Here is a 27,293-nt window from a genome sequence, read left to right as displayed (position 1 = left end):
TTCACTGCATTTGGTATATAGAAATAAACAGAGAGCGTGTTGTTCTTTTAGATTTAGTTGATTGGCCCGACGTAACATCGACATGTTTAAGGTGCTATATTTATCATACAGACTGCAAATCAATGTAGTCAATTTAGTCTAAGATATTTTACAATTCAGAAGTTCACTAGACACACATATCATTTAGCAGCATTTATTAAACATGCATTCCGTAATACATCGAAAGAGGCAACACAAAATCTAACTAGTTGAAATGATATATGTAAAGCTTTCAGAGAAATGAATTTTAAGTTGAATTAACGAATTAAAAAAATAGCTTTCATTGTTTTGTTTTCACCATGATAATTGTAATTAAGGAGATAATGACGATTGTTTTCCATCAACTCATTATTATCGGTAAACTCATCATTATCGGTACTAACTCATTATTATCAGTACCAACTCATTATTATCGGTAAACTCATTATTGTCGGTACCAACTCATTATTATCGGTACCAACTCATCATTATCGGTACCAACTCATTATTATCGGTAACAACTCATTATTGTCGGTAAACTCATTATTATCGGTACCAACTCATCATTATCGGTAACAACTCATTATTATCGGTAACAACTCATTATTATCGGTAACAACTCATTATTATCGGTAAACTCATCATTATCGGTAACAACTCATTATTATCGGTAACAACTCATTATTATCGGTAACAACTCATTATTATCGGTAAACTCATTATTATTGGTTAACTCATTATTATCGGTACCGACTCATTATTATCGGTACCAACTCATCATTATCGGTAACAACTCATTATTATCGGTAACAACTCATTATTATCGGTAAACTCATTATTATCGGTACCAACTCATTATTATCGGTACCAACTCATTATTATCGGTAACAACTCATTATTATCGGTAACAACTCATTATTATCGGTACCAACTCATTATTATCGGTAACAACTCATTATTATCGGTAACAACTCATTATTATCGATAACAACTCATTATTATCGGTAAACTCATTATTATCGGTAAACTCATTATTATTGGTTAACTCATTATTATCGGTACCGACTCATTATTATCGGTACCAACTCATTATTATCGGTAACAACTCATTATTATCGGTACCAACTCATTATTATCGGTAACAACTCATTATTATCGGTAACAACTCATTATTATCGGTAAACTCATTATTATTGGTTAACTCATTATTATCGGTAACAACTCATTATTATCGGTACCAACTCATCATTATCGGTAACAACTCATTATTATTGGTAACAACTCATTATTATCGGTAACAACTCATTATTATCGGTAAACTCATCATTATCGGTAACAACTCATTATTATCGGTAACAACTCATTATCGGTACCAACTCATTATTATCGGTACCAACTCATTATTATCGGTATCAACTCATTATTATCGGTAACAACTCATTATTATCGGTAACAACTCATTATTATCGGTACCAACTCATTATTATCGGTAAACTCATTATTATCGGTAAACTCATTATTATTGGTTAACTCATTATTATCGGTAACAACTCATTATTATCGGTACCAACTCATCATTATCGGTAACAACTCATTATTATCGGTAACAACTCATTATTATCGGTAAACTCATTATTATCGGTAACAACTCATTATTATCGGTAAACTCGTTATTATCGGTAACAACTCATTATTATCGGTAACAACTCATTATTATCGGTAAACTCATTATTATCGCTACCAACTCATTATTATCGGTACCAACTCATTATTATCGGTACCAACTCATTATTATCGGTAACAACTCATTATTATCGGTAAACTCATTATTATCGGTACCAACTCATCATTATCAGTACCGACTCATTATTATCGGTAAACTCATTATTATCGGTACCAACTCATTATTGTCGGTACCAACTCATTATTATCGGTAAACTCATTATTATCGGTACCAACTCATTATTATCGGTAAACTCATTATTATCGGTACCAACTCATTATTATCAGTACCAACTCATTATTATCAGTACCAACTCATTATTTTCGGTACCAACTCATTATTATCCTACCGATAATAATGTCCTACAGATTTTCAACATAAACAATTTCATGTATTGCGTTAAAGTTTTCTTTCATAACACATTATAGAGGTATATATATTGAAGTAGATTTTGTATGTCTATACTTGATCACAATGCACTTCTTCTTTCTAATTTCATTCGATATTTTAACTGGTGTCCGACCAAGATTATCTAACGTTCTGATTACCCTGAAGTGTCGCTTATATTTACTGACCTGCTTTTTCAGAATAATCCTAAAATATGATTTTTGTTTTCTTTGGTAAAGTTACTTCAGATGGATGTAAGGATATTGTAATCGGCTCGCTAGAAGACATCATAATAAAAATACGTGATAATGCATTCAATACCATTGTTGATGACGTAGAATATCCAATCAAACAGAACAGTTCTGCATTCGGAGGGAGTGTTACCTGTGACCCCGGGACTGTCCCCGTACGTCATTACTGTGGTACGGTATATTTTATATCTATATACATTATACATTCGGAGGGAGTGTTACCTGTGACCCCGGGACTGTCCCCGTACGTCATTACTGTGGTACGGTATACTAGTGGGGTGACACCTAAAGGAGTGTCACAGAAAGAATGAAGTGTAGTTAGGGAAGATAACTCTGGATGAGCATGAAAGACAGAAAAAAATAAATGCTGAGAGTGATACAGAAATGTCCGTCTTGAGTTCAGAGGTTCCATGCACGAGTCCTGGTTTACATCAAAATCGTTCAATGTCAATATTTCGACAAATAAGAAGCATCAGCGTGGTTATATGGCAAGAAAAACCGTGAGGTTGAATTTGCATCTAAAAGTTGACCGATTGAATTCCTCAATGTGGTTGCTATGGCAATGAATCCCATGTGGTTGAATTCGAATTCCCCTATTTACAAAAATGTACCATTTTGCATCCAAATCCATTGTCTAAACTTCGACAAATCAGAAACCTTGATATGGCAATGATACCCATGCAATGGAATTCGCAGTCCCCTAATACCAATATATACCATATACCAATGATAATCGAAATCAAACAATATCTAAATTTTTACCAGTCAGAGGCAAATAAGTCTGTGGCGGTCATCTTGGCTGACCGATCGGAAAATAAAAGATCAGTTGCAAACCCCATGACATTGAAGAACATTTGTGTCAATTTTTTTTTAAGTTGGCTACTAAATAGATTATTGGTTATCTTATAACACTGGTAACCCCAAAAACCTTTATTTCCTTTCCTTTAGCATAAATACCTTCACTTGCTCTTAATTTCCTCACTTTCACTTAATTTTCTGACTTGCACTTAATTTATTCCCGCGACATTTAAAACTCAAAAATACGTTTACAAATTAATACTGGCGCGAGGAAATTGAAGGTTTGAGGGTTACCACTGTAATAATTTTCACAATTCTTCAGTTTTCTGGAATATGACACATTAATTGATTATGAGACATCAATTGGCATCTATGCAAGCATACGTTATGGTCTCTCGTGTGTTGTTGTTCAGTGAGGTAGTCACCCACTACTATAAGGAGACCCAGACTCAAAACGATCCTGATTGCAATATATACACGTGTTGATAAAACAACCAAACAATCAACCCTAAGTTCATCTTAGTAACAGATGTACTCGCGGTATTCTAATCGATAAATAATTACATATACGATAAAAGATCAAAACAAATGTCATCTATATCATTATGATGTCAAAATCAGGGCTTCTAGGGACCACCCAACCAAATCGAAAATAGATTGTGGGTTTTTCCCGTTTGGGCAGAAGATTTAATAGGAAGGTGAATGCATCCGGGCCTACTGATTGGATATTTAGGTGACTGTTGACGTAACATCCGCCACCTCTCAATAAAATACGACCCTTTTTCAAAACCCTATTGTGTCCGTTCTATGAAAGATATAGAAAAACTAAAGATAAGCTTTTCTTTAGAACTATCTCTTCTTGTTTTGTTTGGAGTTTCAGATTTTTGGATTAAAACGCTGATTTTTAAGGACCTGTTAAACAGAAGCTACCGGTCAAAGTGACGATTTTGGCATGTTTGACCCAAAATATCTCATAAATACGAATTTCCACAGGGATACCAAATACATCCAGACCTAGATCGAGCCGAGTTTTACAACGGTTCAAAAGACCATCAAAATTGTATGTGCCATTTTTTCCGCTCCCAAATCGCTACAATAGCCGGCAAAAATGGCGAATTAGCTCATACTATCATTACGTTCCGTAAGGAACGATAACGAGTTATCGTCCCTTACTACACTTCATTCTTTACAAGTTTGAATAAATTCAAAAATAAATTTAAGATAAATTTTAAAATTTTAAAATAAATTCAAATAAATCTGTGTTTAACGCTGGCGTTGACTGGTGTGCATTTAACACTGGCCTGGACTGGAAAGCATTTAAGAAATTATAAATACATTTGAAATAAATTTAAAAAAAAATGTAAATCGATTCAAATAAATCTGAATTTAATATTACTGGCGCTGGTCGGTGTGCGTTTAACACTGGCGTTGACCGGTATACATTAAACACTAGCGTTGACCGGTATACATTTAACACTACCGTTGACCGGTATACATTTAATACTACGTTGACCGGTATACATTAAACACTAGCGTTAACCGGTATACATTTAACGCTAGCGTTGACCGGTATACAATTAACACTAGCGTTGACCGGTATACATTTAACACTAGCGTTGACCGGTGTACAATTAACACTAGCGTTGACCGGTATACATTTAACACTAGCGTTGACCGGTGTACATTTAACACTAGCGTTGACCGGTATACATTTAACAATACCGTTGACCGGTATACATTAAACACTAGCGTTGACCGGTATACATATAACACAAGCGTTGACCGGTATACATTTAATACTAGCATTGACCGGTATACATTTATCATTACCGTTGACTGGTATACATATAACACTAACGTTGACCGGTATACATTTAACACCACCGGTCAACGCTAGTGTTTAATGTATACCGGTCAACGCTAGTATTAAATGTGTACCGGTCAACGCTAGTGTTTAATGTATACCGGTCAACGCTAGTATTAAATGTGCACCGGTCAACGCTAGTGTTTAATGTATACCGGTCAACGCTAGTGTTTAATGTGTACCGGTCACCGCTAGTGTTTAATATATACCGGTCAACGCTAGTGTTTAATGTATAACGGTCAACGCTAGTATTAAATGTGTACCGGTCAACGTTAGTGTTTAATGTATACCGGTCAACGCTAGTGTTTAATGTATACCGGTCAACGCTAGTATTAAATGTGTACCGGTCAACGTTAGTGTTTAATGTATACCGGTCAACGCTAGTGTTTAATGTATAACGGTCAACGCTAGTATTAAATGTGTACCGGTCAACGCCAGTGTAAAATGTGTACCGGTCAACGCCAGTGTAAATTGTTTACCGGTCAACGCCAGTGTAAATTGTTTACCGGTCAACGCCAGTGTAAATTGTTTACCGGTCAACGCCAGTGTTAAATACATATCCCGTTGCACTTAAGGTGGTTCCGGAATTTCAATTTCCGGATTTCTTGAAATTTTGCTGAACAACTCGTACAACCCGATCGGCCAATTAGCCGGTGTTTCACGTGAACCAAGTCCCTGTGTAGAATGCGTTTCTGTGGTTTGTATCTGTTTTCCCGAATAAATACATGCAAGACATGAAACGGGTACTTTATATATGATACGAGGACAAAGAGTAGTGTGTTGAGATTTAGAAAATCACAAATACACACTGTTACTGAGAAAATAGAATGACGTAAGATTCTGGTGTAAAAAGGCGGGAATTCCCCAGGCGCGGGTTCCCCAGGCGCGGGTTCCCAAGTGCAGTGTAAATGTCGGAGTTACAGTCTTTCGATTATACGTACCCATGTGACCTTAGCGGAAACTGTTGCATCACGGACATGACAGGAAAAAGAACATAACGTACCACATATGTAGAAACATGATTAATTATGTATTTTGGATATAGATGTTTGTGATAAATATGTAAAAAAAAAAAAAAAAAATGTAGAGAATTGTGTCTTTTGTATTTTCTCTGATATTGCAAAATTGTAAGAAATACTGGCCGTGACAGTAAAATTACAAGCAGCTCACCGAGCGCTACAAGTTCAATCAGACAAACAGAACAGACTTAGTAACGTCACTCCTGACGTACGTCCGTACATGTAATAGACTATCCGGAATGTGTGACCTCGCGGTACATAGTACCTATGTTTAAAACCCTATTGTGACCGTTCTGTGATAGATATAGAAAAACTAAAGAGACTGTTTTCTTTGGAATTATATGTACTTGCGATGTGTGGAGTTTCAATACGTTCTCTTTATGTGTCAATTCTCTAGGCCGAGTTGTGCAGAAACCAGCAGTCAAAGTGTCGATTTTGGCGTGTTTGTACTCAAAATATCTCCATAACTAGATTATTCCTAGATATACGGGATATGCCTGGACATACATGTAGATCACACCGAGTCTTATAAGTGTGGAAAGTTTTATCAAAATGTATAGAGTCGCTTTTCAGTTAGCTCCAGAAAGTCGTCTGAATTAGCCGCATGTACATTACGTTCCGTCCTTCAATACACTACATTCCACACATTCTTGTGACGTAACACTCGTGACGTAACATCCGCCACCTCTCAATAAAATACGACCCTTTTTCAAAACCCTATTGTGTCCGTTCTATGAAAGATATAGAAAAACTAAAGATAAGCTTTTCTTCAGAACTATCTCTTCTTGTTTTGTTTGGAGTTTCAGATTTTTGGATTAAAACGCTGATTTTTAAGGACCTGTTAAACAGAAGCTACCGGTCAAAGTGACGATTTTGGCATGTTTGACCCAAAATATCTCATAAATACGAATTTCCACAGGGATACCAAATACATCCAGACCTAGATCGAGCCGAGTTTTACAACGGTTCAAAAGACCATCAAAATTGTATGTGCTATTTTTTCCGCTCCCAAATCGCTACAATAGCCGGCAAAAATGGCGAATTAGCTCATACTATCATTACGTTCCGTAAGGAACGATAACGAGTTATCGTCCCTTACTACACTTCATTCTTTATTTTATATCTATATACATTATACATTCGGAGGGAGTGTTACCTGTGACCCCGGGACTGTCCCCTACGTCATTTTTGTGGTACAGTATATTTCATACTAGTTGGGTGACACCTGAAGGATGTCACAGAAAGAATGAAGCGTAGTGAGGGGCGATAACTCTGTTTCAGCAGTTTTCATAAAAAAATCGCTCAATATCTAAATTTCAACCAATGAGAAGACTGTGTTAAAGGTTGGGCCGCGGGGCCGAGTGGTTAAGGTGTCCCAACATTTTATCACTAGCTGTCCATCTCAGGGATGCGAGTTCGAAACCGACGTGGGGCAGTTACCTGGTACTGACCGTAGGTCAGTGGTTTTCCTCCGGGTACTCCAGCTTTCCTCCACCACCAAAACCAACACGTCCTTACAAATATTGTAAATGACCCTGGCTTTTAATAGGACGTTAAACAAAAATAAGTAAAACTGTCTTATTGCCAAGGAAATGAAACCCATAAAGTTGAATTTGCTGTCCCATAATACCCCTATTTCATTGAAATCAGACAATATCTAAATTTGGACCAATCAGAGGCCAGGAAATGGCGACCATTTTGGTAAAATGTGAAAATGAGGTGACCAGAGGGACCGGTGTCCCATGATGTACCTACATATCAAATTTCATCAAAATTGGACAATATCTTATTTTGGACCAATCAGAGGCTGGGAAATAGCACAGGGGCTTGGCACGATTTTCCAAATGATAGTCTATATATATATGTATATAGTATCAAGCCCCTGTGGGAAATAGCAGTCATTCTGTTTAAAAAAAGTTAAAGTGAGGTTACAAGAGTAACCGGTGTCCAATGATGTACCTATATACTGTACCAAATTTCATTGCAATCAGACAATATCTAAATTTGGACAAATTTCCTCGAAAAAGATAGGATTAACTCTTTCAGATAGGAATATCCAAGATTTTATGGGAATTGGCTCGCCCCAATATTAATCTTGGAGAAAATTGTTAATAAATCACACTTGCACGAGGAAAATCCCATTTTTGTATGAATTCCCCAGTGGAACACAATGATACAAATGAGAGAAGGAAAATTGTTTGTTTGTTTGACATAGCCATTTCTTTAAATTGATATTTCGAGACTTTCCCCATAGTTTAAAGTCAGTATCAGTGTCTTTGTCAGTGGTCCGTGTCGAGCAAATTGGGAGATTACCAGGTATCTATTTTTTTTATTCGAAAATTTTGCAACTTCTTCAGTAGTGTTGGGTATCACTAATAAGTTCATGATCAATCATCATCATATCGATAATTGATCGATCATGAATAGAACTTTAGGGAAATATCTACAAAAGCATTAATATGAATTGTACATTATAATTACCCAGGTAATTTTATATCAAGAACAGGTGAGCAAGTTATCTCCCTTTTTCTATCACAGATGAAAATTAGGTAATTAGCAAGTTTTAAATTGTCTTATGTGAATTTGAACAATAATTCATGTAAAGGAAGCTTAACCATGCATAATAAAACATGTTTTTATTTTTAAATACCTTTTTTCAACCTTTTATCAGGTAGCAGTGTACACCAGTTTGCCAAGTTTCTGAAAATTAAGTGGCAATTATCTCTTACTCTTATATATATTTGCTTTGTTAGCTTTGTTTATCACCCTTTGAATAGCCAGCTGAGTCAGTTTGAGGCAGGGTCTCCTTGTAGAAGTTAGTGACTACCTCTGAACAACATGCAGGAGACCTGTCTGTCCACATGCCATCCAGGAAATGGTGCAATAATTTATGAAAATGAAGCTTACCAAGCAAAATAAATAATATTTTCTTTTCAAATAAATGATTTAAACTTCTTGTAAGGTAGCAGTGTAGACCAGCTTGTCCGGTTTCTGAAAAATAAGTAGCATCTTTAAGTCTGAGGCTGGGTCTCCTTGTAGTAGTTGGTGACTACCTGACTGAACAACATATAAGAGGCCCATTGCATGCCATCCAGAGCAATAAGGGTAAAATGGTTCTGCCCAAAGACACAACCACGACAGCACATACCGACCTGATTGTCAGCTTCCCTTTTCTTCTGCAGGATAACTGTTCAAACTTTTCTATACTTCTTCTATATATATAATACTAATAAACTTTGTGTATTTGGTTTAACGTCCTATTAACAGCCAAGTTCATTTGAGGACGTGCCAGGTTTAGAGGTGGAGGAAAGCCGGAGTACCAGGAGAAACACTACCGGCCTACGATCAGTACCAGTTAACTTCCCCACGTAGGTTTCGAACTAGCAACCCAGAGGTGGAGGGCTAGTGATAAAGTGTCATGACATATCTTAACCACTCGGCCCCTCAATAATAAATAATTAATAAACTATCTTACAGTAAAAATTGTGGAAAATTTGTTTCTTAATATCTAAATGGCTTGAAATTGAGAGAATAGTTCTACTAAATGAAATGAAAACCATATTTCATACAAAGTCTCAAAAACATTTTAATGAAGTTTTTTTTTAAGTAGAACATAGAGGGTAATTACTTGCGGTCTAAGGCTTGCAATTACAGTAACTGTTTAAAACTTTTTAATTCTTATTTGTCACAGTTGCTATTGTAAAAGATGTGATAATTAAAGAAAATGGTGTCATCCCAATATCAAAATATTTGATATTGAGAGACTAGTTCTACAATATGAAATTAAAATCAGATTTTATGTAAAGTTTCAAAATTCTGAATGTGTTTCTTCAGTAGAATATAGAGGGAAATTAAGTGCGGTCTTTGGCCAACAATTTAGAACACCCCTCCTAATGTAAATATATGCATATGGTGGTGTTGGCCTAAAAAAAGAAACATATAAACTATTTACATGTACACTAGTCCCTGTGTTACAGTATTTTACCTGTGTGGAGATGACATTATGAAGAAGACTATTTTGTAGAATGGTTATAAATTAAAATCCTGGTCATTGTTTGAATTTGTCGAATAATTTTCTATAATACCTTTATATAATTAAAGTTTAGATTCAAAAGATTTTACTAATTGCTACCTGTGTGCAGATGAAATTTGTGAGAAAAACTATTTTGTAAAATAGTGATAACAAAATATTGGTAATTCTTTAATTTTGACAAGTAGTTTTCTATAATACCTTTTGTAATAAGTTGAAACAGATTAAAAATTCAAAAGATAAAACAAAAATACAACATGGTCCCACACCCTACATTAGTTAATTAAATTAATGTGATATAACAATTGACATAATTTTAGTAAAATTTTGTCAGAACAGGTTTCTCGCACATGGTTTTCTTTGGCACATGTACATGTAAGCAAAGAGTTGAAATATGTTGATATGGAATTGATAATAAAGCAACTTATAGATATTTGAAAATTGACTAATTCATGAAATTTCAAAGTCAACTATTTTGTAAAATTGTGATAGCTAAAACCTGGTAGCTCTTTGATTTTGTCAAATAATTTTCCATCTTATACTTTTTTTTGTAATAAGTCAAGAAATTAATTTAATTTTAAAAGATAAAAAAAAAAAAAAATGCATGACACCCAAAGCAACATAATTTTACTTAATGCAACATAATAATTGACAATATTTTAGCTTAAATTTGTCAGAACAGCTTTCTTGCATATTGTTTTCTTTGGTGCATAAAAGTGAAGGGTTTAAATATATTTGAAAACTTATTTCATATATTTATTAATGCAAAAGATGATATAATTTGACACTCTCCTAAGAACCATCTCAATAAAGGGCAGGTCAGAGACTTTAATTTCAAAATTTAAAGCATTAGAATATAAATATTTCATTAGAAATTTGAAAAAAAACTTCTATTACTGAAAAAGAATTGTTCAATATACCAGAGACATATATACATGTCTCTGAATATACTGCTAGTGTGTACTGAAGTACGTGTACAGTAGTTCCTTGAAAGTTCGTGTCATCGTAAGCTAATATGTATGAGATATGATTCTCGAAACGTCGTTGCTCCTCAACATAAACAAATATCAGCTGATCAAGACATCAAAGCATCAACTAACGACACAGTAATTTCATTAAACAAACAAACAATAAAAATTAAATATTACATATTTAAACGTCGCCTGTCTCTAAAACGTTAATGAACACGTAACATTTACACTAGGCCTACTGCCAGTACTGGAAGCCTACGACTCGGTAGGCTACGAGTTTAGATTTGTTATCGAAAGAATTGAACGCTGGTCTGGGTTGACGATGAATACTGATCCTGGAAAGCAACAAATATGGTCATAGTAGAACAACTATAATCTCCAATGTCACTTTTAATATGACATAATATTAAAAAGTCCTGGTCCTGACGGGAAAATGTAATACAACTCACTTAGAATGCAGCTGAAGCCTGGGGTTAAACGAGTAAGCGGCGTGAAGTCTCCGGTGTTGTTCCATCCGGAACTCCTCGGAGAATCATTTCAGCGATAATACCCGATGAGTTCAGGATGGCGTTATCTATAGTTGTCCTTTATATATGCGGTCAAGCCGACCAAACCAAGTGTGTTAATAATTTCTATTAAATATAAACTTCATACGTCAATTTTAACGGACCTGTTGATGTTAATGCAGGCTTTAAAACACATCATCAAGATGACTCGCGCAAAACAAATATAAAACCAGTTGATTCGTAATGAATGTAATGCTGATAACTATGTATGCCGATCCGGCCCATCTGTTCTACCGTGCTAAACGGAAAGGAAACACCCGGTCTTGCGTCATCAAAACAGGCAGGAAAATACCCCAGTCGAATGGAAAAATACTGAGAAGGTCGAAAAAATAGGCCATTTTCAAAACAATCTTGTAACCGTTCTGCTAAAGATATCGAAAAACTAAACAGACTGTTTTCTTCAGGAAACATTTATCTCTTTGTATGTGCATTGTATATATCTCTGGATTTTTTTCTGAATTTTGAGGGCGATTTAAACAGAACCTCTTAGTCAAAGTGACGATTTTGGCATGTTTGACCCAAAATATCTCATAAATACGAATTTCCACAGGGATACCAGATACATCCAGACCTAGATCGAGCCGAGTTTTACAATGGTTCAACAGCCCATCAAAATTGTATGTGCCATTTTTTCCGCTCCCAAATCGCTACAATAGCCGGCAAAAATCGCGAATTAGCTCATACTATCATTACGTTCCGTAAGGAACGATAACTCTAATGAGTTATCGCCCCTCACTACACTTCATTCTTTATCTATATACATTATACATTAGGATGGAAATGGCGTGGGTTGGGGTGGGGTAGGGGTTTGGGTTTGGGGGTGTGTGTTTATATGTGTGTGTGTGACCCCCGGGACTGTCTCGTACGTTATTATTGCGGTACGGTATATTTTATATATATTTCTACCATGTTTGCTATGTAACGCCAGTTTTGATTGGCTAAAAACCATGTATTATTTTCCAATAACTCCCGCTCGTGCCAATATTACACGCTCGTGAGTCACGGCTGTTACAATTTTAAATATCTAATATTCACCCGTTTCATATAAGGTTACTATAGCCGAGTGGGCTAATGGGTTAGTCTTTCAATATATTTTTATCACGACGCGAGTTCGAATCCTACGGAGGCCCCCACTTTTTTTTTTTTTTTATCCTTTTTTTTTTTTAAATTTTCAAAATCAATGCCATATGATAGATGCTCTTGATCGTAGTGCTGTATTGCCTGTATATTTCATCAACAAATAATGCAATACTCAAGAAATAAATTACAAGGTTTTCCCGGGGTTTCTTTGCTGTTTTTCTATTAGAAAGAGGTCGATCTCAGAACTAAACAGTACATGGTAGAATAAAATAATCAACTTTGACTCGTGTATTGTTGCATGATATACAACTCGGACTCGGATATTTTGCAATTTTAATTAATAACTCAGGCCTGCGGCCTTCGTTATTAATTTAATTGCAAAATATCCTCGTCCTCGTTGTATATCCTGCAATAATACACGAATCATCGTTAATTATTTCTTAAATATACATTATACATTTGGCGGGAGTGTTACCTGTGACCCCCGAGACTGTTCCCGTACATCATTACTGCGGTACGGTACATTTTGTATCTATATTAATTTACAATTAGGGGGAGAATTTCCTGTAATTTTAGAATTGGTCCTATTCGTCGTTATTGTGGTATGCTATGTACATTGCACGTAGGTAAATGTAACATTTTCCTTATGATTTTATAAATGTATACTCTTTAGTTACCGGTGTCAGTGACATTTCCAATCGTTACTTGGTTATGGATTATTTGCCTGTATATATCAGTTTGTGTTATTCGGGAAACTGGGAACCGGGCCAATATATGCTCTAGAGGTTGTTCAATGAGGTAGTCACCAACTACTTCATGGACCCCGTCTCAAAATGACCGTTGTTTTTCACGAAACTAGTGTTCGGGGCGATAAACAAACACACGGAGCTGTTTGTCTGTGTTCTTCCTGTGTTTGATTACGATGAACACTTTATTTGGGGCTTTGAATCTACAACAATGCCGCAAGATGAGATTAAACATAACGTACATAAAACATTGAGTGATTTTCAATTGTCAGTAGTTATATGTATTTCCAGTTCCCTGTAGTACTGGTAGATATCAACATGGTGACAGTTGTGAGAAATGCTCTGAGGGGACCTTTCAGTCTAACGTTGGACAGACGTCCTGTGTGAGCTGTCCTGATGGATTCACTACTGAGGGAAGAGCTTCAACAACAAAAGCGGACTGCAACGGTAAATATGAAGTATTTCGATTAATCGTATTTCCGTTTAACCGGTGATGGAATCACCCATGACATATTGCTTAAATTACTGTTCATAATCGGCAATAATTCATTTTATGAAGTAATAATAATTATAAAAGCGAAAAACAAAATAATCTTAGGTTGACCGACACCAAAAGTTATCAAGAGTTACATGAAATTATTATTTGATTGATTTATTATTATTGTTCCTTAGTCATGCATCTTCATTGTCGCTAAAGGTGGGTTTATACTTACATTCTATCGGAATAATCAACGCAAAAATTCCGACAATCAACATTTGTTGTTATGAACTTTAAAATCATCGCTACCATATGCTCCTACAACCTTTCACATTCAATTCAGGTCATGGAAACTGTCTTGGCCAAGCGTTAACCTAAACTTAGCAGACGACACATGATAAGGATTCTAAGACAATACGACTAATGCTTTTATTAGATTTTTCTGTTGTAATGTGTATATTTCTTGTAGAAGAAATATAAAATGATACCGTAATTTCCTGTGTATGGTTTTATGATATAAAATATGCAGATAGCCAACTCACGCGCACTTTTTCGTTGGTTGTCTGCTACGTATTTAAGTACAAATTCACAGTCAAGATATTCCCTCGCTGTTTATTGCTTTAACACGTGAACAGCGTAAAAATATTTACTAGTTATGTCCACGCACAGGTAAATGTATCATTCATATTTCGGATTTGAACAGCAATGTCGGCAGCTGATGGCACACCAGAGAAACACAAAAAGTTCACTTGGATCTGACAAGTACTGTATATCAAAGTATGGTAATTTTGGAAAAAAATATTGTCAGATGGCCCGAAGAAGTCATTTCTTAATTATCTAAACCTTATAGCCCGCGGGCTATACACAGGAAACTACAGTAGTTGTTAAAAAAAACCCGCATAACTGGTAAATATCATGAACTTTTCTTTATATATTTCACTAAACAGATACAAAATTAACAGAATATTTTCTTTGTTGCAGTTTCTGTCAACATACCACCTGATCATCGAGGTAAAATATTCAATACATAATGAACTTTAAACAATATTATAGGGCTACCAGTGGATTTCTTTATATAAACTAATGGAACTTTGCACAGGTAAAGCTATCCATATCTCTTATTATCAAATTAATTGCATCGCAAATAGTTTATTGAAGATATTTGTAATTGTGGACTGAAAACATGTATATAAATACATTGTACCATGAATCAAATTTTAGTAACCTATATTTGGCGAATTAACCGAGTACTCAAAACGGTCCAGATGTTCAAAAGGTGATTAGCTTAATCACTTGATTAGTGAAAATATCATTTCTTTACTTCAAAACCCGAATGTGTGTATTCCTTAAAATAGGCAGGTAGGAAGAGATTGACGTTTGTTAAGAGTTCTATGATAATGTGCCAATGTAATTTTACCAGATTTTATCAGGATTTTAAAATTGTTGTTAAACTTCGATTAACCTAATCACTTTTTGAACAGCTGAGACCCAGGGGTACATGTATCAAGGGAAGGAGTAATGAATAATCTCCACCTTTACACATAATGTATCTTATAAACAGTTCCAGTGTGGCAAATTGCTGTTCCAATTGCAATAATGGTATTCGGTATTGTTGGTGTGAGCTGCATCACATTTAGAAAGATGAAACGACAAAAGAGTAGTCACATAGTCAGGTGAGTATTACAACAGGAACGTAGTTAATTCAGTAAACTAAAATAATCGATAGGTTATTAGTCTGACTCGGGGCGATTTTAGTGAAACAAAACCTCTGGAAAACGAGAAAGGGAAAATGAGGAAAATAGAGCATTCTGTGTTTTCTAATATATCGCTCTAAAACTACAAGAGACAGGTTTTAAGCGCTGTTGTGTGGAAGAATACATTGGTTTCCTCCTATATTATTTTTGATAATAATTAATTGAAAAACAGTAATAAGAAAGGTCAGTGAGACAGTAACTGGTAAATGAATATGATTTAGATACAAACAACAATAGACGTTAGTACGCTCCAACAACATTAATGAACAGTGACAAGTTTCGATATTTTATACTTAGTAGTGCAATTACAAATAAGATATTGGTCTTATTCATGCTATTAAATAATAACTAGAAAACATCACTCTACAAAATTCAATTTAAATGGGCTAATTAATACCGCTTTTGTTCATAACAGCCGACTGGAAACTAAAACAGACAATTCGAAACTTCCCGATGAATCGGAACATGAGCTGGAGGATTTAATTGATCAGAAGCAGTAGATGCTGCCATTGGATGGTTGTTAACTGGACCCACAAATCTCAATCAGACTGTCATCGACTACAGTATCATCTCCATGGATATAAACACGTTATGGAGACAAACAAAAACATGTATGTGTTTGTACGGTGTTGATTGTCCCACTTTACAATCAAACTTTCCTGAATCGGAACATGAGCACGAGGATTCAGTTAATCAGGAACAGTAAATGTTGTCATGGAATGGCACTCACAAATATAGATCTGACTCTTGGTCGCCTACACTATGGCAGATATGACCTTCATGGATCTGAACATTTTATATTGGTGTGGAGACGTGTGTATGGTGTTGAACTTTAGAGTATATCTTTGTATTGAGGTACATGCATAACATTAACATGCAAAAGCGTGTTCATTTGTTCATTACAATTAAGTAGCACATCCATCATCAGGAAGTTGTTCATGTTTCCCTGTAGATAGAGGAATAACAATAATAATACTGATGATGTTATCTGCTACATGCTGTAAAGGGTTAGCGATGGTAGAACCGTCTCTGACTGTTGATTAACGTGTTTTCGTATATCAGCTCAACAGTAATGATTCTATGACTATTTTGCAGCGAAGGTGTATGCATATATCTATTGGAAATACCAAAATCATGCAATATTGCTGACAACGTCAAAGCTTTTCCACAAAAAAAGCTTTAAATTTCCCCAGATTGTCTAATTTACATAATATAGGTCCGGGTTCGTTTGATCAACGATATCATTAGTATCTTTATATTGAAAAAACATTTGTGTGAATGCTGATAAAATCACCTTACACTCATAATATATTGTCTTTCAACGGTTTTGCTAATATAACACATCTTAGAAAGCATGCTATTCTCTTCACTTGTACAATGGTCATTATTTTATCAAAGACAGTCATACTATATGTTAGTAGTTGATGGTCATTGATTTATTACAAACAGTCACATTTGTACAATGGTCATCAATTTATCAAAGTCACAAATTATGTTAGTAGTTTATGGTAATTAATTTATCACAAACAGTCGCATCATATGTTAGCAGTTCATGGTCATTTTCTGTCAGGACATTGTGTAAACGAATGCTCTGATCTTATTCAGACTTGATAAGCCATTCAAGTGTGCATTTTGGTTTTTTTTAGAATCCTTTTCTTGCAATAAATTCGCCATTTCCTCCTCTGTTGGCAGAAGATAGCGTCCGCCGGCAGCCCTTGTTGTTGTCAAGCAGAATACTCGGAACTCCTCTGATTCGACTACGTTTGAAGACGTTACTGAAGAGAGTTCCGAGTTGGGGCTCACGAGAGGGTGACATAACGATTCTGGAGGGCTCACGAGAGGGTGACATTATGATATTCAGAGGGTGACATGATGTTTCGAAAGCGACAGCAAGTAAATAATGAATTATTTGGAAATTTGTGGTTGACATAACGAATGTTTTTAATCACGTGACATGGTTTTCACTAATCAGAAGCTGTGATACAAGTCTGAGGTATGATAATATCAGTTGGTATCTATGACGTCATAAATAATCAATGTCATCATGATAAACAACCTAAATCCTATCCAAACCTCAGCTTAGCAACACACAGTATTGTAACTGATAAACAGTGACATGACATCCAAGATTTCAAAATGTCATGCACATGACATCACAGTCATCTGTATACACCCCGGTTATTCAGATATGTACCAATGCTCATTAGACACTGTCCGCTGATCTAATTTTATTCGGAAAATTCGGTTTCTTCTGCTACACATATGGGAATGACAATCATTGACAATATCATATCAGCCGTACAAACAATCCTTTAAAAATACATGTATGCTATTGTATGAATAAATCAAAATAATGTTTCCACCAAAAGTTTCATAAATAACACTCACTTAATTGGTTCTATGGATACAGGGTAATACATCAGGTAAAATAAACCATAATTCAGTCTATATTGATTGTGAGATACCCAATAAGTTATTTTAGGTTTGTTTAAAACATAAAATAATTTTTCAATTAACACTTTTATCATTTAATAGTATGCTTATAAACCCACCTTTAAAATGGGCAGAAAAGCGAGTTACCTCCCTTAATTCATCTAATATCTAACAAGTTAGGTGTTAAACAAGTATTGAATGAAAATGAAGCCTAATCAAGCATGATTAAGCGCATTTAAAAAAATAACCCTTATAAGGTAGAAGTGTACAGTAAAAAAGTCCAATACTGAAAAATATGGCACATGTTTTAGATATGTTAACATTGCCATACATATTACTTATAATAAAATATATATATTTGTAATCTATACAATATTTGCGATTTTAACACAGTTCTGAAGAATAGTAAACTTATTTTTTCTATGTCTTTCAGACATGTGAATACTATGATAACCACTTCAAAAAACCTTAGAAATTGCAAAATATCCTGAATTTTGACCCAAAATGACACAATTCTCTACACATTTTTTTCTGAAAACTGTTTGAAATTAAATATCTCTAGCCCTTAGACAGAATCAATCTCGTTCTGACATATGTTTTACATTGACTCATTCCTGCAATTTTACCTTGTTTATGAGATACGGTTTTCGCTGTAGGCAAAACTAAATTTACGGTGTAAACACACTTTCAGAAAATCCGGAAATTTAAAATCCGGAACCAATTTATTTATTCATTTTTTTCAGAGTTGAAGCCTTTATTTACTACTTCATAATGGATATACCAATAATAGTGTACATTTAATATTTCTTTTTTTTATGCATATCATAATACAGGAGTTATTTGTTTAATAAAAGATATCATCCATGGCCAGGCTGTCCTACTGTAGTGTGCTACATAAACACGTTACTGACGAGGAGTTCTGATCTTTTATGTATCTGTCCAGTCTGATGATGTATGCATATGTCCAGAAAACCCATGGGTGACGTCCGATTTTCTCTGTGTGTAGAGTAGCTAGAAATAAAGCAGAAATATTAACATGGATTTATCAAGATGAGTAATGCGACATATGGCATTGCCTAAGGCTTATTTCTAAAGTATCGCAAATGAACAATAAGTTTTGAAAAGTTTAATAGTCGCAGTTATATATAAATGTATAGAGCTGTCAGCCTTTAGTATGGCAACCCAACGGTCAATAATTCAAGTCTCAATGTCGATTCATTATTTAATCAAATTAAATAAGATATCTTGCAAATTTTAGGCCATACGACATGTTTTTGTTGTACATTTAAATAAAATAAATTTAAATAATTAAATATTCTTATCTTTGTATATTAATCTACATCACAGTATGTGATTGGTGTTGTCGCACATCACACCATATGCTTGACCTAAAATAGATTTATACAACACTATTAACTCCACACACGACTATACATAAGGCAAATGTAAAGAAACATCAGATTATTAACAAATGGACGTATATTACGTCAATCTACATGTACTTACAAATGACCTTATTTTAGATTTAAATGACATGGCTTGGTACGAAGATACATCTCCATTTCAACACATACATACCGCTGTTGGAAAAATATCTCCATCACATCACATGCTTATCTCGGAGAGTAAATCTCCATTACAACAGATACTTACCTTTGCGACTTTGGGAAAGAAAATCTCCACTAGTAGCATCACAATACTCAAAACTATCCCAGCCACCAGTAAAACCAAAGGAACAGTAAAACGTATCATGTCAATTGGTTTACCCCTAGCGTCCACTACGTCATCAGATGCGCTCATTAGCTTTATGGGGAAGACGCCACATTTTCCACTCCACCATTTTGTTTTGAGCTCGTTCATAACTCCGTTTATTTTCAGCTGTAAAATAGCTGTGTTGAGTTGGTCACAAATGTTAGTGTTTTGTCGACAGGCAAAGTTGTATGTTCTTTCCTCCAGCTGATCTCCTATAACCATCAAGTCACAAAACTTCGAGACGGCATGGTAGGCCAGCGACGACTCGACAATGTATGCATACTTTCCCTGTTGCGCTCTCTTTACTCCTTCAGCCGTATTACGCACAAAATTGGAGGGATTCCCTCTGAGGTAAGCTGCTATCTTCCGTTCAGTATCTCCTTTGGAGTACATAAAGTATTGGTATACAGCGCCTCCCCTCATTGCGCCGTAGCTATACTCAGTCTGCATTGTCAGACCTCTGAACGTACTAAATGGTAGTGCAATGCTGCTGCTCTTTGACGAGACGAATGGAACAAGTGATGCGGAGTACATAGATACGAGTATGAGTGTAAAGAAGAGGGAGCTGCACACGAGGACACGACCGGAGAATGCCGACGGCATATGTCGCATTCCTGGAAGTAAATTGTATCTTCTTCATTGCATAGTCAAAATGATTCATTGGTCATTTGATTTTAGTTATTTAATATATCAGGGACCCACACGGCGGCAGTCCTATAGCAATCGCATATATGTTACACTATGTATGTTACACTGTGTATGTTACACTATGTATGTTACACTATGTATGTTACACTGTGTATGTTACACTGTGTATGTTACACTATGTATGTTACACTATGTATGTTACACTGTGTATGTTACACTGTGTATGTTACACTATGTATGTTACACTATGTATGTTACACTGTGGTGTGATGATGTTCAATGGGCAATTTTATGTTTCTAATGGCAAGGTCAACGCCATAGCTACTAATATAGAACTAAGAGTAACTGTCAAAATGCATGTAATAATCTCAGGCCCTTACATAGCACCAAACATTCTGAATTTTCACATGAAATTAGAGGTTTATAAAGTCCCCAAGGTCAAGCTCGACGTCGCTGTAACTAAAACTAGAATAGGGCATACACTATCAAAATACAATTCTTTCTGTCGGAGATTATCTCATGCAGAAGGCCAAATTTTTAAAACTTCACATGATTATAAGAGGTGTGCAACAAAGCATCAACAGTTACACTTGACCCATTGTGAAATAAAGCAAATTTTGTTTCGTTTTGTACTTCTAGAACCTTAACTAGATTTAGTTCTTCATAATATCAATATAATGTAATAATTGGACCATTCAAAGCATAAACAGTAATTCCGCATCAATGTAACGGGTAAAGCTCATATTTATAGACAGATACATTGTGCGGCCCTCTCATTCATTCATTCATTCATTCATTCATTCATTCAATAATTCACGACTTCACTGATTCATTCATTCAATAATTCATTAATTCGATATTCCATTAACTGCAATACATTGTATTTTACTCTATATATTCATTATCTTTTTAAGCAGATAAAACTAATATATTAAAAAATATATATTGTCATATTCAAATGAGCTTCTGTCTAGTGTGCAATTGTACACGAGTTAAAAGAGAGGATCACCTTTACCCAGTTTGTTGTATACTGACCTTGTAGTGACACGATTCCACATGTGAGGTACAGTGCCCATAACACCCCTCTTTACCATTACCCAGTTTGTTGTATACTAGCCTTGTAGTGACATGACTCCACATTTGAGGTACAGTGCCCATAACACCCCTCTTTACCATTACCCAGTTTGTTGTATACTAGCCTTGTAGTGACATGACTCCACATTTGAGGTACAGTGCCCATAACACCCCTCTTTACCATTACCCAGTTTGTTGTATACTAGCCTTGTAGTGACATGACTCCACATGTGAGGCACAGTGCCCATAAGACCCCGCCTTCTGTCTGTTCTCTCTGTATTGGGCTGTACCTTGAATAAAACAAAATATTCTTCCTAATTATATAAATACTTCAAACAGTACTACAATCACCCGGTAACATGATTATGTTCCTTACACACTATCAACAGGCTGTCCAGCAGTTTTGACAAAAACATATTGCAGATTTTATGGATAAAATTAAGGAATTATAGCGCTAATGTTGGGGTAAAATTATGAATTTCACCACTTAATTAACACAGTTTTAGACATTAAAATGGTCTTGCCGTCGCAAATTTGGCAATAAAGAAACCATAAAAAAACAGTTTAAATACAGGAAGGATGTCTTCAAGGGTTCCATTATATAAATCAGCTATTATTTGCTATAAAACTAATAGTCATCTTTGTCACAAAGTCACAACCAATAAATATGTCACATATATCTACTGGTCAACTGCTTTTCACTGAATGATCTACATTAAGACACATTTAGTATAAAAATATTTTCAAAATTATATTGTAGGTCCCCCCTCCCTTCAATTCAAAATCTTTTAAGGAAATTTGTTAAAACTTATAAAAAAATCGGTTTGTTTTTAGGAATGTTTAGGCCGCTGGACAGTCTGTATCAGTCCTAAACAGAACACTGGTTCGCTGTAAGTCTGGAATTGTGACAACTTAAATATCAAAATACCATCTGATGTTCTGTAACAATACCAGTAGATCTGTTATTGGTACTCTATATTACCTATCACGTAAACATACCTTAGCATGATATTATTACCGTTTAGTGATCACACGTAAATAAACCCTTGTATTCTTTTATTTATTATCTAACATAAAAGCACCTCTTCTTACATTCTTTTATTAATTGATTAACACGAAAACACGCTCGTGTATCCTTTAATGAATTATCTAACGCCCTTGTATTATTTCATTACCTGACCGACATCACCTCCTGGAGGTCTTTTACACGAAAACACGTTCTAGTTTTTTCATTATACTCTCATATCAATTAACTACCATAAAAAACACGCCACTGTATTCTTATATAAATTATCTAACAGGAAAACTCGCTCCAATATATTTTATTATGAATCTAACACGTTAACACTCTATGATATTCGTTTATTGACTAAGGCGAAAACACACCCTATGATTCATTTATTGAATATTTAATACGAATACGTACACACTAGTATTTTTTTTATTAATTATAAATACCAAAGCTTGTCCTAGTGTTTCTTTTATTAATTATGAACACGAAACAATGCCCTAGTGTTCTTGTATTCATTATCAACACGAAAACACGCCCTATTATTATTATATAATTAATTACATGTACCAACAAAAATGCGCGCCAGTATTCTTTTTATACCCTTCTATCACGAATCACTATAAACTTGTATTTCTATATTATGGAACGAACCTGCCGATGGTGTAAAGCACGATGCTGATAACAAGGAAGCCGGCGATGACTGATAGCCACACTCCGACAGTTAGTGGCCGGAAAAGCAGAACTGCATCGTCGTTGAGAATGTGCGTTGACGGTTTCTTAACTAGAATCCTCAGCGACAGTTCTTCGAATGGATGTGAAAAGTGAACGTAACGCGACCTCTCTACTGTCAATGTCAGTGGGGCGGCAGCTAGGTCACTTTTCTGAAACAGTTGTAGCATTACGATACCTTTATTTGTTTACGGCGAAAATACATATCTTCAGAAACAAAACAGACAAATTGAACAGACAGTGCACACGTAGACATAAGACAGACAGTATGTATATTAGACAGACATTAGACAGATAGTATGTACATTGAATAGACATTAGACAGACATGTGTCCATTAGACAGACATGAGACAGATATTATGTAAATTGGACAGATATGAGACAGACAGTATTACATTGGACAGAAATAGGACAGTCAGTATTACATTGGACAGACAGGAGACAGACAGTATGTACATTAGACAGAAATAGGACAGCAAGTATTACATTGGATAGACAAGAAACAGACAGCATTACATTGGATAGAAATCAGACAGATAGTATGTACATTAGACAGACATGAGACAGATAGTTTGTACATTGGAAAAACATGGGAGACAGACAGTATGTACATTGGACAGACATTAGATAGACAGTATGTAAATTGGACAGAAATAGATTAGCCAGTATTACATTGGACAGACATGAGACAGACAGTATTTACATTGGGCAGACATTAGACAGACAGTATGTACATTGGACAGACATGAGACAAATAGTATGTACATTGGACAGACAGTAGACAGACAGTATGTACATTGGGCAGACATGAGACAGATAGTATGTACATTGGACAGAAATAGATTAGCCAGTATTACATTGGACAGACATGAGACAGACAGTATTTATATTGGGCAGACATTAGACAGACAGTATGTACATTGGACAGACTAGACAGTATTTATATTGGGCAGACATTGGAGACAGACAGTATGTACATATGCATTAGGCCTGTCACAGACACTGCATGCAATTGACATATATAAGGACGGGCAGTCAATCATACAATAATTTGATATTAATGTATCACTTTGTCAGTAGTTTTGGATAGGTCATGTGGCAACGGTACACGGCGTAACTATGGATTTGACATTTAAGGTTACAAATTTACGTGTTAGTTTACTCAGCTAAAATGTAAGTAATTGTTAACATTTTATTTCAGTTAATGTCAGTAATGATGTCCCGTGAATCCAATCCCGCTATTTTCCTATTTGTAAAGTCTGGCACTTAGCTGAAAATGACGTCACATTACAGAGAGGTAGCACCATCAAATGTTGATAGTATGCCCTCCATTCTCCACCACTACAGCTGTACAACGACACCTATATGTTTCTGATAGTTAAATAGCGCTGACGTCACGACACTTTCCAACACGTCGTCCAAGTAAATACTACGCATGTTAAATTGAGGAAAATCGTGTGATCTTATTGCCCAGTTGAGTGTATTCATATTTTGTTGACGTAACTCTGTTTGTGACGAGCAGTTTATGGACGAGCGTTATTTTACTTGAATATTGTCGCCGTACGTCGCTGCATAAACGCTACCACCACCGCGACAATTTCGCCCGTATAGTTATGGTTCCCAGATCTTACACTTGTTCATCTCCTTGGTTATACCGTTCGTGACATCGTCACTATATTTAAAAGCTTTCTTCTGTCAACAAACTGAACACTGAAATGCAATCCGTCGGTATCTGACGTTAGACGAACCGAGGATACGTTAAAGCCCAAATAAAGCGATTAAGCCGTTGATGTTTAACGTCCTTGAGACGATTCTGCACAGTTTGGTAAGGAATACGAAGTCTGATGCGGAGTTCGTCAGCATGTTTTGATGAAGACCGGAAACGTTAACGTCGCGACGTCGTTACAATTAAACTTTCCTGCCGTGAAGTCCTTTCAAGATTTAGGACGGCCAGTAACAGATCCGGTCACCCCATAACGTGTCCTCACTAGTGAAATGATTGAAGGAGGAACATTGGAGCCATCCTCGATAGTCCATGGGAAATGTATCACGGCAAAATAGAAACGATCGTTCATCGCCACTTTATGAATGAAACAAAACGGCGAACATTGAGTTTGCGCTAACGTTTTTTGATGTGACTGAGGAAATTCCTCTTCAAACAAAGTAAAATACCAAAATCACAGAGGAGACAAAGTAAAGCATTATGGGAAGATTTGATGGAAAAAGTGTCGTGACGTTAACTTCAAATCTAATTGGTAGGCTAGATGCTGAAGTCATTGGAGTGCGATTCTTCGTAAAATAGTCATTATAATAACGGTACATGAAACGTTCATTTAAATGCAAATATATTTCATTTCAAAAGATCGTATTGATACATAGATATATCACTCGGATTAGACAGAGAGGCCGGAAATCTTTGTCTTCTCGAACGTCAATAAATTTCATTTTAACATATTACATTCAAATATAAACATACATATTGGATAGAACAGAGACTGGAAGTCTTCGCCAATGACAATAGATGTGTTACCATTATCGTGCTTGAATTTGCTTTATCAAATGTATAAAGTTCCAGATACATGCAGGTAGGCTAGTAGTGTGCCTTCGTTTTTGATATGACATATTCCAGGAGAAAACTCTTTAGTACCGAGAATGCGTGGAGGTTAAAGTTTTATTGAAGCTACTGGTATCATCCAATCGTACGTTTTTGGAATGTCATTGATATTTCTTTTTGGTGACATAACGACGTTGGGATTCAAATGACGAATCCGCTGCAGCAGTGGATTGGGGATTGAGTTCAGACAGACGGTTTATACGTGAGACCGAATGGATGATGTTTGACAGACATTAGACAGACGGTTTATACTTCAAACAGAATGTATAATGTTTGACAGACATTAGACAGGCGGTTTATACGTCAGACAGAATGTATAATGTTTGACAGACATTAGACAGGCGGTTTATACTTCAAACAGAATGTATAATGTTTGACAGACATTAGAAAGACGGTTTATACGTCAGACAGAATGTATAATGTTTGACAGACATTAGACAGGCGGTTTATACGTTGGACAGACGGTACGTACCTGATTATGGCAGACATTGGATACATTTGGCAGAAATTAGACAGACAGTTTGCACGTGTGACATGCATTACTTACATTGGCCCTCAGTTCGCCAATCATCCCATCCCAGTTGCCATGCGAGTCATGAGATCCATACCTATTATCCTCTACATGATTGACGACCAGGGTCACATTTAAAATATCCGAAATCTCGTCCAGTAAATCAGGGATGAATCCCTTCATTGGATTTGTGCTGATCAGGTAAGGCTCAGTCTTTGAATACAAAAAAAGGTGTTTAGACGGCCATGCGCATGAACCTGTATATATATGTAGCTTAGACAATTACGATTTCTGTTAATACACATGAAAAAATTTAACTAGAACAGGTGATCTTTTAGTAGGACATCTCATGTTCAGAATGGTCTGACAATATTCGAGATATACAATCAAAATAGATGTAAAGGTGGTAGCTACGGACGCCATCTTGAAAATTATTTTAACTTTTTAAGTGAACATAAAATATTCAATGAAAGCTTCATTACCATTATCATTTTAGAAAAAAAAAAAAACAAAGCAGAGAGAAAATAAGGAGGTGGCCACTTACCAATATCGTAGTCACTCTGTATGTCGGACGATCACAGTAACTCTGCCACCAGGACAGGGAAAACAAATCAGTAGATGATACATCGGGTGACCAATACAAAAAAAATTGCAGTTTGAAAACGAACAGATGGGTATATCTTTCCGTTGTTTATCTTTCTCATCGGCACCCCACCCTCCAACACACACACTTATTTCACAATCGGCGGAACAGGAAGCTATGAGTAAACTGTCTTTCTCTCACACATTTTTCTGATATATCATATATTGCAGTATATTTTATCCACATAATGA

At 35.6% G+C, this 27,293-nt stretch overlaps 3 protein-coding genes across 3 annotated transcripts in view; 1 reads left to right on the top strand and 2 right to left on the bottom strand.

Annotated features, from left to right (window-relative positions):
- LOC117317375 overlaps positions 1-17,388 on the top strand; it is a 51,503-nt gene extending 34,115 nt beyond the window's left edge. Inside the window, exons 22-26 of the mRNA XM_033872181.1 lie at positions 2,368-2,550; positions 13,745-13,900; positions 14,913-14,942; positions 15,493-15,604; positions 16,101-17,388. Coding sequence (XP_033728072.1) covers positions 2,368-2,550; positions 13,745-13,900; positions 14,913-14,942; positions 15,493-15,604; positions 16,101-16,185 — 566 coding nt within the window. The 3' untranslated portion in view covers positions 16,186-17,388. The remainder of the gene's footprint in view (positions 1-2,367; positions 2,551-13,744; positions 13,901-14,912; positions 14,943-15,492; positions 15,605-16,100) is intronic.
- Positions 17,389-17,891: 503 nt separating this feature from the next.
- Positions 17,892-20,559, bottom strand: LOC117317379 (glutamate receptor 2-like). Its single transcript, XM_033872184.1, has 2 exons — positions 19,772-20,559; positions 17,892-19,129 (listed from the first exon to the last, which is right to left on the bottom strand). The coding sequence occupies exons 1-2, from the start codon at positions 20,480-20,482 to the stop codon at positions 19,046-19,048; spliced, it is 795 nt and encodes a 264-aa protein (XP_033728075.1). The 5' UTR covers positions 20,483-20,559; the 3' UTR covers positions 17,892-19,045.
- A 999-nt stretch (positions 20,560-21,558) lies between these two features.
- LOC117317380 (glutamate receptor U1-like) lies at positions 21,559-27,073 on the bottom strand. The gene is made up of 4 exons (XM_033872185.1): positions 27,004-27,073; positions 26,496-26,672; positions 23,256-23,485; positions 21,559-21,882 (listed from the first exon to the last, which is right to left on the bottom strand). Exons 2-4 carry the CDS (start codon positions 26,640-26,642, stop codon positions 21,795-21,797), a joined length of 465 nt encoding a protein of 154 aa, XP_033728076.1. The 5' UTR covers positions 26,643-26,672; positions 27,004-27,073; the 3' UTR covers positions 21,559-21,794.
- Positions 27,074-27,293: the final 220 nt, after the last annotated feature.

This window comes from Pecten maximus, chromosome 19 (genome assembly GCF_902652985.1).
Source record: "Pecten maximus chromosome 19, xPecMax1.1, whole genome shotgun sequence".
NCBI lineage: Eukaryota > Metazoa > Mollusca > Bivalvia > Pectinida > Pectinidae > Pecten > Pecten maximus.
The sequence above is the reverse complement of the archived record's forward strand: the minus strand, read 5'-3'. Positions and strand labels throughout refer to the sequence as shown.